Source organism: Rhamphochromis sp. 'chilingali', assembly GCF_963969265.1.
Source record: "Rhamphochromis sp. 'chilingali' genome assembly, chromosome: 10".
NCBI lineage: Eukaryota > Metazoa > Chordata > Actinopteri > Cichliformes > Cichlidae > Rhamphochromis > Rhamphochromis sp. 'chilingali'.
This window is the reverse complement of record NC_137937.1, coordinates 37,144,625-37,158,619: the sequence shown is the minus strand read 5'-3', so window position 1 is coordinate 37,158,619 and position 13,995 is coordinate 37,144,625. Positions and strand designations below refer to the sequence as shown.

Genomic DNA, 13,995 nt, shown 5'->3' with positions numbered 1-13,995 from the left:
GTTTGCATGAACAAATTTATATCATGTTTTGGTCATAGGACAGATGACCTCACGTCGGACTGTAGGATACTTCGACTGATCGACTGGTCGAGTGCAAGGTGTCCGGGTCCTGTGACTCAGAAAAATAACCCAGCTCATCACCCCTCCACCAGTGCTGACAGCTGGTATCAGCTGTTTGGTTTTCTCCAAACATGGCACTGTGCATTATGGCCAAATGCATCCACTTCAGTCCAAAGGATATTGTTCCACAAGTTTGCTTGGTCAGACTGAACTTAAACCTGATCTGTCCTGCCATGTTCCTTCTAGAGAGCGGAGCCTTTCTCCTGGCTGCCCTTCCAAACACTACTTCTTTACTTTTTTGTACCATCATGAACTTTGCCATAAAAAGCTAACAGAGGCCTACAGAGTCTGGTCTTGTGTTTTTTTACAGTATCCTTGATCACATGCATATCTCTGTAGAGCAGGGTTGGGGAACTCCAGGCCTCGAGGGCCGCTGTCCTGCAGGTTTTAGATGTGTCCTTGATCCAACACAGATGATTTAAATGGCTAAATTACCTCCAGGATCTAAAACCTGCAGGACACCCTTAAATCCTGGAGTTCCCCACCCCTGCTATAGAGCTACTGACACTTGCTGATGATCATCAGAATTAAGGTTAATTAAGGTTGTCCATCTGATGTTGTATTGAATGAGTTTAAACCTGTTAAGGATACGATTATTTTTTTTATTATGTCCTGATACAAAAAACCTAGAATTGACAGAGGGTGCACTTCCTTTATACTTGACTGTAGATGACTAATAAATAGGTCCCCTTTAAACCTCTACCTCTGTTTATGTAGTTAGTACAGTACCCTGCAGTGAGTCCACTTAAAGCGTTAAAGTGCAAAAGACATTTCTGAACTTTACTAATTTTACTCAATTATTCTTTAGCTTTGGTGTTAATGCAGGTCGAGTTATTCAGGTTGGTTCTTTAGTGTTTTCCCTCATCTGCTGGTTCCAGCTGGAACTGTGTTTAAAGCCCCATTAGTGGGTTCATGCAGAGGAGGGCAGCAGTGTGCCCCTTATAACACACTGTGGTATTCCTCAGAACCCACTCTACATCTTTTTCTTCACCTAACAAAATTCAATGTCGACTCCATTCTGCAATTAGTTTATTCTTATAAAATAGCAATCGAGCTTTAATTATTTAAGCTAAGACTGCACCAAACTGGCATCAGTATTACCATTTTCCGGGGTGGAAAACAGCCTACTTGCACTGGACACCGTCTTCCCGATGTCAGCCAGAGAGCGCAGGTTGGACTTCTTGGTCTGGTGGCGATGTTTCCGCAGCAACGTGTACATCACCTTGTCCTTAAGTTCGGCCTTCAGCTGGCCGATCTCTATCTGGTTGTCAGTGATCATCTCTGAAAATGCAGAAAGAGACGAGGCGAGGAAGAGAAGGTGAAAAGCTGAGTTAAAGTTTAAATGCAGGCTTTAAATACTCTGCATTAAAGCAAAGACACTGTGGATGCATTTTTTAATTACTGCTTAATTTCTTGAGCTTTAGGTTTAATTAGGAGCAGAAGAATTCAGAAGAATCCAAAGAAAAAAAAATATATATATATATAAACAAAACATGAAATTTAACATGTTAGATTGAATAAACACTTTTTTGCAACATGAACAAAAATAAAATATTGTTTTAAGTTTATTGCAAAGGTGCCACCTGTTTCAAGTTTTATAAATTAAAAGATGAGCACAAAGAGTAAAATTATATTGTGCTGTTCTGTCAAATGACACTTTAATTTGGGGTCTCTTTCTTTCCCCACCCTGCAGCATTTTACTCAAAAAGGTAGACTTGGCAACACTATCACCCAAAACAGGTCACCATAAAAGTCTCTTCATACTTTAAGGACTCAATTAGTGCCTCCCAGACTCTAATGCTCCTCTTTATGGCATCATGAAATGGCTCAATCAAAAGGTCTAGTCTATTTTTGAAAAGAAGGTCAGAAGCCTGAATGCTGAATGAAAGCAGCCCGGGGCAGTTCCTCTTCTTGTGTAAGGGTAGTGCTGTTAATGGCCTATCAGTCAAGTCAGCAGGCCTCAGAGCAAGAGGCCCAGCTCCACTCCGCCCAGTGCAGCTCACGCAGCACAGACAATTACTTCACATTAATCACTCCAAGTGGTAACTCTTCTTCCTGCTCCCTCATGCAGACAAAAATGTTGGGGTGGTGGCATGAGATAGGAGGACACAGAGATATAATCATCTTAGAGCAACTGGAGAAGGTTAGCTGCCCTCAGATTAGGAAGTTTTTGTGTGGCCATTTAGTCCAAACTATAGTCAACTAGTGCTGTAATGTAAAGTACAGCATGGCCTGCAACTCAGCTCTTTTCTCGCTCTTAAAAGACGGGAATGAAAAGAAACCTGAGTGTTTTGATGCGCATCAATCCGTGAACCTGCCGACCTGCTCTGCACACGCTGCACATCACACAGCTGATTTAATCAAGCTGGCAGACGGGCTGTTGTTTCAGAGCAGGAAGATGCTGACCTTTAGTATCGTTACGCAGCAGTAAAAAATAGTGATGTGTAAGGGAGAAAAAACGAAACGATCAAACCGCAGAAAAAAATATTCTTACATCAAAGAAATCTGTCAGTTCAGTTCTTTCACACTCTAAAGCACTTTTGTGCTGGACTTTGTTAAGTAATACGATTTTTTAGGGATAGAGATCCAGACGTATTTACATTTTATATTGTATCTCCCAAAAATTCAATTTCTTCATATTCAGACTCAGCAAAAATAATTTTACTTCTAATCATAGAGATAATTCAAAGTTTAGAGTTCATGGAATGGTAAAAAATGAAAAATAAAATTTATTTACTCAAAAAAAAAAACTTAAAATATTTCCATAGAGGTCGCTCTATTACAGTTCCATGAATGGCCACTTGAGGCTTGCTGCAAAGGTGAGTCAACCCCCATTTACTCCCATGTTAAAACTTTACACCCTGTCGCTACCCGGAGTAGTGGCCTTTCGCACGGTACCGATCGGGTTTCCGGTACCGATCGGGTAGTGACACACCCTGCTACAAAAAACCTTCACGGTATCTGTAGTACGGTGGCCCTGAGAGGTCAATTACACAAACATAATGGAAGTGTTTCTGGGGACACAATAACATGACGGACCAGCTGTGGAAGTGTCCGTCACATTATTGTCTCCCCAAAAACACTTACGTCGTGTTTTGTGTGTTTGTTTTGGGGGCTTTTGGGGTTGTTTGGTATGGAACTCCAAAGTGTTCAAAATTAAATAAATAAATAGGTCAAGATGAAATAAATAACTATGTGAATAAATAAGACACAGATATGTAATGTGAGAATGATATTGTGAAATAATGGAACACATTTTGAAAAAAATGCTCATTATTGTGAAATAAATTGCATTCTGCTATATAAATTTACTTATTATTGTGAAATATTATTTCATGGTCATTATTTTTCACAATAACAGAGATTATTCCTGAGGCATTTTATTTATTTCCAGCCGTTTTTAGTCCAAAATGACCTTTTTTCAAAGTCAGTCTTTATTTCAAAATCCCGTTTTTCCCGATGGTCTATTTATTTCATAATGCGACTTTTCAGCAGAATGACTTTGTCTGTCAATCAATGTAAGTGGGCTGGACCTTTGCACCTATTGGCTTATCGTTTACCATCGACTAGTTTTCCTGGATACCGGCTCCGCGGACGGCTACTGCAGCTAGCAACAGCGTGCTAGGTCAAAAGTCACGGAGGATGGCGGACTGGTGTGAACTTCAGCCAGTTCTGCTCATTTAAGCAAATCAGATAGAGAGGGATCATTTACCTGTAGATACTGTTTTGAGTCGTTTAGATGTTTCTGAAATGCTTGGGATGATAATTGCTCTTCAAGATGTTCGCATCGATGACAGCATTGTCAAAGGTTTAAGATCAATTCAGCACCGTGTTCGTTTGGAATACGCCGAGGAAGAACAGTCTTCAAATGTTGGCCGTCCACGTCTAGAAATCCCGGTGCAGCACTCAGGACTTTAGTGCTGTCCGGGATAACCGTCGGGGTAATTGCCGATACATTTTCTGTGTCTCCGAGCACAATTAGGAGGAAAATGACGGAGGATGGTCTAAGGTAAGTTTATGCTGTAATTGAGCACCTGTGTGATTCTGTACACAGCATTGTTTAGGTGTTGACCTTAATTATGACGTTTGACAATGAATTATTATCGCTTACTTTTTTTTTGTTACTGTCTAAAGTGGGGCAGCTACGGCTAAAGCTATCGGCGCCATCTCGGCGTTGAGACACGTTTAGCAGTGTTAGCTGTTAGTGTGTTAACTCGGAGACTGGGGTCAGTGGAGCCTGTAGGAACCTTTTACACAGAGAGTAGACCCACCAGCTTTCCACAGTCTACTTACTTATCACATCTTGTTAGACAACAGGGTCATTAGTGCTTTAAATAGTACATAGTTGAATGTTTCATTGCTGTTTGCAGTTGATTGTTCTCTGATAACGCATAACAAGGTTGATGTTAAATAGCGAGTTTATTGAAATGGTTTTGTCTATTTCAGCAGCATTATAGATATACTTTCTCTGGTGTCTTCGGTAAAGCTAAAACAAGAATACATTTACATCCTTGGTTCTTTCAGCATTAATTGGAAAACTTTGAGATTTGCTGTGCGCCTCCCAAGCCATTCTCTTTTATCCCACCTGTCAGGTATAGATGGCAATACTTTAAACAAAGTTAAATTTGTTATACCTGAAGAGAACCAATCCTGACCTAGAATGGGTGAATGAATAATTAGTTGGTAGCCAATGCCTAAGCAACTCACATAGGCCCTGGCAGACTCAATAAGTCCATCTAGGAACAGCTGCAGGAAACACCTCTTCAGTTTAGATTTAAAACATGTGCATGCTCTTTCAGGTTGATGAGGATTATGGTGTGGACTGGACAGGACAACATAATCGCTGCCCATCAAATGAGATCACCATTCCTGAGATTCAGCTCCCAGATGCACTGAATGAACAAGACCCTGCTGTGCTACCAATACTTCAAAATCACTTGTAGAAAGACATTATTACATTTAATCAGTTTCTATGTCAGAAGGATTTTTTTTTTTAAATTTCTACAGCTTTGTAGCTAATACTGACTCAAAACAGCATAACCAATTTCATTTTCAACAAAACAGTGAGTGGCTATAAAACAGGATTTGTTTTATACAGCTGTCACTTTAATGATATTCATTTCTTGGTTGGATATACAGTACATGTCAACTCTGAGCAGATTTAATACAATGAACACAGTAGAGTAGTGTAACATCTTAATTCAAATAATTTTTTTCTAGAAATTTTTTTTGTATCAGTAGCGAGTATAAACAAAACATATTGTGTAATTTATAATGTACAGTGAACAACTGATTTTGATATCTGAACTCTTCATCAGTTTATATTAAAAAAGCCATAAATGCACACCTGTACTCTGTATTTTTCACTGTCAAGTGTATTAAAAAGAACTAGAACTCACTAGATTGTCCGTTTCTTTGAACACCGAGTACAGTAATGTGATGCAAGAAAGAAGAAATGGTCTAATTTTACCATGTGGTTATGGAATCAATCGTAAACCAGACCAAAACCTGAGTCAGAGTTGAGACACACCTGAATGTCCATTAGAAATGACTCATAGGTACAGTAGTGTGCAGGAAGACGTAGTACTTCAAAACCGGTGGAAGACTTTGGAAGATTGCTGTTGACCACTTCCACAGTCATTTCTCGGCAAGACTTCCCATCCTGTCCAAAACTTGATGAGGGCTTTTTGTTGTGCACAAGATGCTGCAACAGAAGATTGTTTTAAACTATAATGACATCCTATATTCATTATTTTGAATCTTTTATGGAGAAATACCATAAAAGATGACCACTTACATACAGGGCACCAGACATTTTTGCCCCACTCAAATTGCTGTTGTAGCTTTTATAGATATTTTTATGTTAACAAAGCTAAAAGTAGTCTACATACAATTCTAGTGCAACTGATAATGCCACCACTCTTATGTATTGCATGGAGCAAATAACAAAACAAAATTATACTATAGCGTAGAGCTGGGCGATAGAACGATAACGATATGTATTGCGAAATAACTTTTTCTCAATAGAAAAATTAAACTATTGCGATAGACCTCACCGCTCTTGTCCTTTTTATAAAAAAATAAATAAAAATAAATATCGTGATATGAAAAAATCTCATATCGCCCAGCTCTACTATAGTGTACTTTGTTAATGACCCAAGATCACTGGACTGTATGTAATTTACCAAAGTATAATCAGAGAAAACCAATGGCAAAATACCTATCGCAGCAGACTTACCATTTTCAATGAAGGACCGAAGGTAACCTGCCACTCTGCATTTATCCTCGAGAGCATTCCTCTTCTTCCTCATCTTCATCTTCTGTGGCAGGCCACAGTCATTTTATAGCTTTACTTATCTTGTAGTCTTAAGAGCATCAGCAACATTAGGTGTATTTTTATTAAATGTAACCCAGCTGTTCAACTAACCCACGCATACAAAACAGTATATTGGTGTTTTGTGTCAACAATTAATGTTCATCCTTCATAAATTAACCAAATACCTTTACTATTCAGATGTTAAAAGATGTGACCTGACCTTACCTCACAACAGGGAGCAGTCTCTGATTCCCTTGGTAAGAAAGGAGGAATGATGTCTGATCTTTCTGTCAGAAGCGGCCATACCATGGTTTCCTTAAGCCCTTTCCTCAGCTGCTTGACTTGACGACTTGTTTGTGTTATGACCTACAACGGTGAGACCAAACCAAAACTGAAGTTGGAGTCTGTAAAGTGACACACACTTTAAATGTTAAATATTTAAAGAACATCCACTGTACTAGTAAAAGCATTTTCAAATTATACCCACTTACAAAATCACTACGTTGAACTAAAATTGCTTTCTTTTCTTTCACATAGATTACTTGTCTTCCATATTAGCACAGAAGATAAGCCACTTTAAAACAGTCATGAATAACTATTACCTACAACAATGTAAATAGTAATACAGACATTAACCCAGAAGACAATTATTTTCTCTTACCTAATTTATAGAATTCTTTGCTATGATAAAAAACAGTATTAAAAAAAAAATCTGTGACTAAACTGATTAAAAAGCTCATTTTTGCCAGACAGACAGACTAACCAAGCAATAATAACATATCGTTACTTACCCTGAACAGCGTTTCGTGGAGTGGAGCTAGCTGTGATAGCGTTAGCATTTGCTAACGTTAACACTGTGCGGTTGTGATGAGAACTTGGACCAGGGACCACTTCATCTCCAGTACACTGCTGCAATACGCAGACTGAGGTGAAGACGTTCAATCTAAGCGGTTAGCAAGTTCTCTGAGTAACTCAGAAACGGACTTGTTTCCTGCAGCCATGCCCTTCACAAGAATTGATACACCTGTAACGTTATTCGCGCCCAGTGTTTTGCATTTGTCGGTGCCTTAAGTTTATTTTGAGCTGCATACTGCCGCCAGCTGCATAGGAGATGCATTGCACCATTAAACCTAAATCGACAATTCATGTGCTATTACTTACGTCTGAGTAAAGGAGCAACCAATCACACAACTGGCTCCGCCCTGTCTTTCTTGATTGACAGACAAAGTCATTCTGCTGAAAAGTCGCATTATGAAATAAATAGACCATCGGGAAAAACGGGATTTTGAAATAAAGACTGACTTTGAAAAAAGGTCATTTTGGAATATAAACGGCTGGAAATAAATAAAATGCCTCAGGAATAATCTCTGTTATTGTGAAAAATAATGACCATGAAATAATATTTCACAATAATAAGAAAATATATATAGCAGAATGTAATATGTTTCACAATAATGAGCATTGTTTTCAAAATGTGTTCCATTATTTCACAATATCATTCTCACATTACATATCTGTGTCTTATTTATTCACATAGTTATTTATTTCATCTTGACCTATTTATTTATTTAATTTTGAACACTTTGGAGTTCCATAGGTTTGGGGGGTTTTATTGAGCATTGTTCTGTTTTGGCCACCGGACTATAGCCCATTTTGCCCTTCACAACAGCTCTTCAGGGTCTGTTTTTTTTTTAAAAATAACACATTTGTTTAAATGTTATCGAAGTTAAAAGTTTGCATCACTAGTCTCAGCTTTTAAAAGCAGAGTTGAGGTTGAATTTTTCATGAAATTATCTGACAAATGTCATGACTTGGTAAAGTACCATCAGCTAATAACTTTAAATTAAATAACTTAAAAGAGGGCTTCACATGCTGGATGAGATCACCGTGGCTATAGCCATCATTTATATGCAGTCTGAGGTTCCCATCATAGCCCCAACCAGGAGATGAAGCTGAAACATTGTCCACTTATGTATCTCTGCAGTGAGACCACTTTAATTTACATATGAAGTGGGATGAAGACACTTTGGTCCTGCTGCTCCTTCCACTTTAACCTTCTCTCAACCATTGTGGTTGAACTATGTGAACATAACCTTTTAAAGATACAACACATCTATTATTGAAGTAAAAGGTGTTCTACTGCACTTTTAACCTCATAATCACAGGATGAACTGCAGCTTTATATGAATTTGTTACAGCTGTGATTACACATCATGGCGATAATCACTCGATGGGTTAAATTAATTTGTAGCTGCTGGAATTAAAAAGAAAAAAAACAAACAAATTATTTTTGAAGAGATGAGCTTACCAACAACCTGGGGTAGCGTAGAAGCTTCCAGGTCCAGCATGATGGTGCCTTTTTCTATACATGTCCTCAGTTCAAATAGGCTGTGTAAGGACAGCGTCGCCACATGAGGTTTACTCCAGCGTTCTCCACCTTTCTCCACCTTCTCCTCAAACTTGATCCACCTGGATTTAAAGAAAAAAGACTCAGACAGGCACACGATTTAACATGAAAATCTTTTTATCATAGTCTTGGATAAACATTTACATTATTTTATTTTATAGAAATGTACTAAGCAGTAACCTGCTAACTTGGGGGGAAGCAGGCATACCAAAAACAGGCTGTACAGTCAGGATGCAAGAGGAGAGATATCAGTGTTAGAGAGTAAGTATGGGTGGCTTCGAGGCATCACAAGTCTAATTTTAGCCCAAGCTATTCTCATAATGTCAGAATGTAGAGCGTCACAATGAACAAGAGCCTGGTGAAAAATGCCACCACTAAAAATATCTATGCAAGTATGTATTGCACTTCTACTACTTTGAAGATTAGGCTTCAAACTTTCCTTTTTGCTAAAGCATATAAAGCATATAGTTAGGGCTGGACCAGGTGACCCTGAATCCTCCCTTAGTTATGCTGCAATAGGTGTAGGCTGCTGCGGGATTCCCATGATGCACTGGGTGTTTCTTCTTCAGTCACCTTTCTCACTCACTATGTTTTAATAGACCTCTCTGCACTGAATCATACTTGTAATATGTCTTTGTACTCTCGCCCTTCTCTCACCCCATCCGGTCTGCCGGAGGTTTCTTCCTGTTAAAAGGGAGTTTTTCCTTCCTACTGTCGCCAAAGTGCGGCATGACCGTTGGATTTTTCTCTGTACGTGTTATTGTAGGGTCATTAACATACAATATAAAGCGCCTTGAGGCAACTGTTGTGTTGATTTGGCGCTGTATGAATAAAATTTAATTAAACTTTGTCTTGGGAAAAAAAGGAAAAGTAAATATTGTCAAATATATGACAAACTTAAAGAATTATTTCATGCTTTTTGCTCTTTAGTCCAAATTATGAGCCATCAAATGTACGCTTGGTGGACCTGTTGACGAGGGTCAGCCATTATTTTTTAAATCAATCAATTTTTCATTTTTCATTATTGGGAAAAAAACTGGATTCTGAGTCTGCATTGTTATATTTTTTCTGCCATTCTTCATTTCGACAGCTCAGAGTGAGAGACCTGAGAATCAGAGGTGTTACTGAGCGGCTGTTTCTCTACTGCGGTTTTAATCTGGCTGCCAAAACCGCACTTGGCAGGCAGTCAGCACTGCCCGGCACGTTGCAGAGCTTTTATTCAGTTTGAGTCCTCTGAGTGTACTCGGCGAGATGCTGCACAAGTTCTTAAATTTTGAACTACAACTCTTGCACTGCTGTCCTCAGCCTGTTTGTTTTTTTTCCATACAGTTTCTGTATGCTAAAGATTTTTATTTTTAGAGACTGAAAAAATATGCTGCATCCTCTTCTATCAAGTAGAAGCTTTTTTATTGCTTTTTATTAGATTTTTTCAGACGGCTGACATGAAATGATGGGAATCATTACTCCCGAGGCCACACTTACCTATCATAGTGCGTTTCAAACATGTGGTCCAGTGCAGGTTAAATTATGCTGAAGTTTCTCCAGAGCTGACCGAATATGACTGAAGGATCAGCCCCTCATCTGATCCTTCAGTCATATATAATAACTTCCTGTGTGCAGTAGGCACGGGGGCGGAGGCTGGACAATTTTATCGTCAGTCATTAGAAACGCTGGCAAAAAGGCCAAATTTAAAACGACAGTCAACTAGATTTAAAGCAGAACTTAGCAATTAAAAGCTTCACTGAGTTTAATTAAAAGCAATTTTAAAGTGCACTAAAAATGTCAGCAGTACTTCTGCAAACTGTTTAAACAACAGTGAATCAAAACTTCTACAGTATGTCTGAGTTTAGGATAATGAATCGCTGATTGGGTGCCTCGAGCAGCGGTCCAGAGACTCTGTTTCCTCCTGAAAGAACTTCACTCATCCACTGCTAATTATGTATAAACAATCATCCCATCTCTGTCCCAGTGTGTCCCACTAGAGAGCCACTCAGAAGAAACCAGTAAAACTCTGAGCTCAGTTTTAAACTTGGAGCTGTTTTCAAATGTCTGTTCACTGTTTTTCCATAAAAAACAAATATTCATTCCTTTTGAGATAAAAACTTAACGTGAGGCTGGTTTTTCATCATTTTTATTCACATTTTTAGTGACTCCGTGAAAGGATATGATTTTAACAAAGCAGATACACACAAAGAGGATCTTACCTGGCCGTCTCCTTCCACTCCATCTCCTGTCCGTCCACTGACAGGAGCTCATCCAACTCAGTGAAGAGCTGTGGGGGTGCCGGGCCATCGTCGTCCTCACCTAGGATGAAGCGAATCCTCTCTGCTGCTGGTGAGACTGTGGAGAGAGGAAAGATACTGAGGTTCATAGGCTGGCAGTGGTGCCCGTTGGGCAAGGGCTTGGGCACTGGCTTTTCGTCCTCAGCTGGACTCTTCACATTGACCTCAGTAGGAGGTGGAAGCAGCGCAGTGTTCACTGTGACCTCCTCTCTTTTATCTTCAGCGTCCTCTTCTTTTTCCTCCTTCTCTTCTTGATTATTGTTGTTGTTGGACATCTTTAAAATCTGACCCCCCTTTGCTCTCCAAGTCAGCTGACACAGCGTTTGCTTAACAGACTGTAGTCTGCAAGTGTCACAGGCTCACCACAGTCCCAAAGCACCAGCTAGACCCTCATTAAAATCTTCGGTGGAAGTGACAGCAACTCTCAGTTGCCTGCTCCAGCACTTTGTGAAGCAGGTAGGAGGGGGCTGATTGGGTTTAGGGTCCCCCTCAGTGACAGTGGCCCAACAGCTAGCCCCAGTCCACCCCCCCAACCCCCCCTTCACTTTTCAAACAGTTCTTCGCCATTGGCCCTCCAGCCTTGGCAAGCTGTCCTGAAGCCCCTCATTAACAATTAGGAAATGGTTCACAAACTGGTCCATTCTTCAGCTCAGGCTTGGCTTTCCTTCCTCTTGTCTTCTCATTTGAATATTGAGAGAGTGACACATAAGTGAACCCAGCACAGTTCCAGCAGGAACAATAACGGTGTAATACTCCTCAGTATTAAACATGGTGCAAACAGTCGACGTGACAACAGCGTCTTTCACTGAGTGAAACAGACAATATCTGAACATTGCTTCTGAACCCTACTTTTTACTGGACCCACACAACATCACTATAGACACAGACACCAGAAACCTGCACAGTATCCACGAGTGCCTAAAACTGAACAGTGAGACATAAAAAGAGCACAACTACCATTAATAATCACTATTATTTAGTAACTCTGTCCTTTGGCTGGTATCACATGTCAAAATTACACCTTGAACTTTTTTAAAGCAAATGTCACTGAAATTCAGACTCTGTACTGCTCAATGCAGAAGCTCATGTTACATTTAAGATCATGTCTTCATTTAACATTTTGCTGATCTTAAAATTTAACGTTTACTTCAGTATTGTCTAGAGATGGACCGATCCGATATTACGTATCGGTATCGGACATAAAAAAGTGGTATCGTGCCATCTCTAGTATTGTTGTGGCGTGAATAGTGCGGGGCTGTAATTCTAATTTGCTGATATTTTTTGTGCTTGTCTTGGGCTCCAGCTTTTAAATGTTTAAATCCAGAATGAATAGCCCTGGCTTTTAATTAGCTGGCAGCACGCATCGCAGTTAGACAGATAACGTGGTTATTCAATAACCGATTAATGTGGTGTTGGGGGCTTGATTTTACAGCTTCTATTGATCTGTTCTGATGGCTCTCCAGGCTTTCCTGCGACCTGACATGTGAGACTTCAGATTTTAGCCCGGATCCCCCAAAAAAGCCAAAAAAGCAAACATTTGCTCACAAAACTAGTAGATAATACTGTACACTGCAAAACATAAGCTGCGTAAATCAGTAAATACTCTCAATTTAATATATCTATGCTAAATTTTGTACTTTGAATGTGAAGCACTTAAGAAGTCGCATGAACTTAATGGTTTACCAAAGTAAATGGCTTCAAAGTTTAAAGGTAAATGCATTTTATACTACCCTAGTTTGCAAGTGTAAACTCAGGAAAATGTTGCAGTAATTTCCTGTTTTTCATAGCGAGCTAAGTGTTTCTACACAATTATTACCTGTTAAGAAACTATGAACATTTATCAACATTCAGCAACATTAACCCTCAACATTCATCTCTGCAGGCTGTTGCTAGCTAAACCTTCACACAAACACTTGGAACCACATCACCCACAGCGTCGAAGTCACAACAAAACACAACATAACAGAAACAATGATCACAGCGTGACTGAATTAAGGTTTTGAAAATGAAGTTGTGTATGTACAGCTATATGCAAAACTTAGAAAACTAGTAAATATTAGGAGGCAGTGATTAAAGTTAAATATGGACAGCGAGTTTACTCTGTGACATTACTAATGAGGTGTTCTTGCATCCCTGTTGTTACTAGCATCACTTTGAGTCCCAGGTCTTTTCAGTGACCATTCCTTCAGTGGCTTTTTTGAGGGTTAAGACTTGGATTTACGGTAAAGATCCAGGAATGAATCGCCTTAAGAGCACAGAATTATAACTCTGCTCACACATGTGTGTGTGTCTCTGTGTGATAGCAAAGCCAGCTGATCAGATTACACAACAGCTTGCTAATACTGTAGCACCAGAGAGCTACTACAGTGATGGATATATTTACCATGGAGCATCTTTATTTCTCAACAGGTAATTAGTAAAAATTTGCTTTTGTTTCTTAATCTTCTGAGTCTGTAGGAGCTTCTGAAGCCACCACCATGGTCCAATTACAAGTTAACTATAAGAGTCTGGATTTTACTTTGCAGGACAAATTTAGATGTTGGCAAACACAATTAACATCATATCATCCACCACACTGACTCATTCATTCATTCATGGCCCAATAGTAAAGGGGGTGAAGGGCTGCAGTTTCCCGATTGTGTTTTCTGTGGCACAGGAACAGCAGCGGGTATGAGCCAGACAGGCAGCTGTAAGATTACTAGTTAGGGGATAAACTGTGCTGGCACGCACACACAGACATACACACATACACACACACTCACTCATTTCTACAAGCTGCAACTAGCTTAAGACACCACAACCTGTTTAATAACATCTTAGAGGGAGTAAAGCACACGTGTGTTTCACACATTCAGCTGACACTCACATCC

General features: G+C 39.5%; 1 protein-coding gene and 1 long non-coding RNA gene across 11 annotated transcripts in view; one reads left to right on the top strand and one right to left on the bottom strand.

The window, feature by feature from the left end:
* Positions 1 to 13,995, bottom strand: part of slc4a4a (solute carrier family 4 member 4a) — a gene marked incomplete at its 5' end in the record, with an annotated part of 69,083 nt that overhangs the window by 32,372 nt on the left and 22,716 nt on the right. For 4 of the 10 annotated variants that reach the window (XM_080893339.1, XM_080893336.1, XM_080893338.1 and 1 more), the window contains 3 exons: positions 1,222 to 1,401; positions 8,745 to 8,905; positions 11,048 to 11,183. In XM_080893339.1, the coding sequence (XP_080749465.1) occupies positions 1,222 to 1,401; positions 8,745 to 8,905; positions 11,048 to 11,183 (477 nt within the window). Of the gene's footprint in view, positions 1 to 1,221; positions 1,402 to 5,650; positions 5,825 to 6,358; positions 6,486 to 6,661; positions 6,841 to 7,227; positions 8,708 to 8,744; positions 8,906 to 11,047; positions 11,184 to 13,995 lie in introns of those variants that run through there. The other 6 variants (XM_080893342.1, XM_080893344.1, XM_080893343.1 and 3 more) reach the window with 6 other exon arrangements.
* On the top strand, positions 3,421 to 5,518 carry LOC308403690. The gene is made up of 2 exons (XR_013972956.1): positions 3,421 to 4,129; positions 4,920 to 5,518. It is a non-coding gene; the product is annotated as an uncharacterized lncRNA (long non-coding RNA).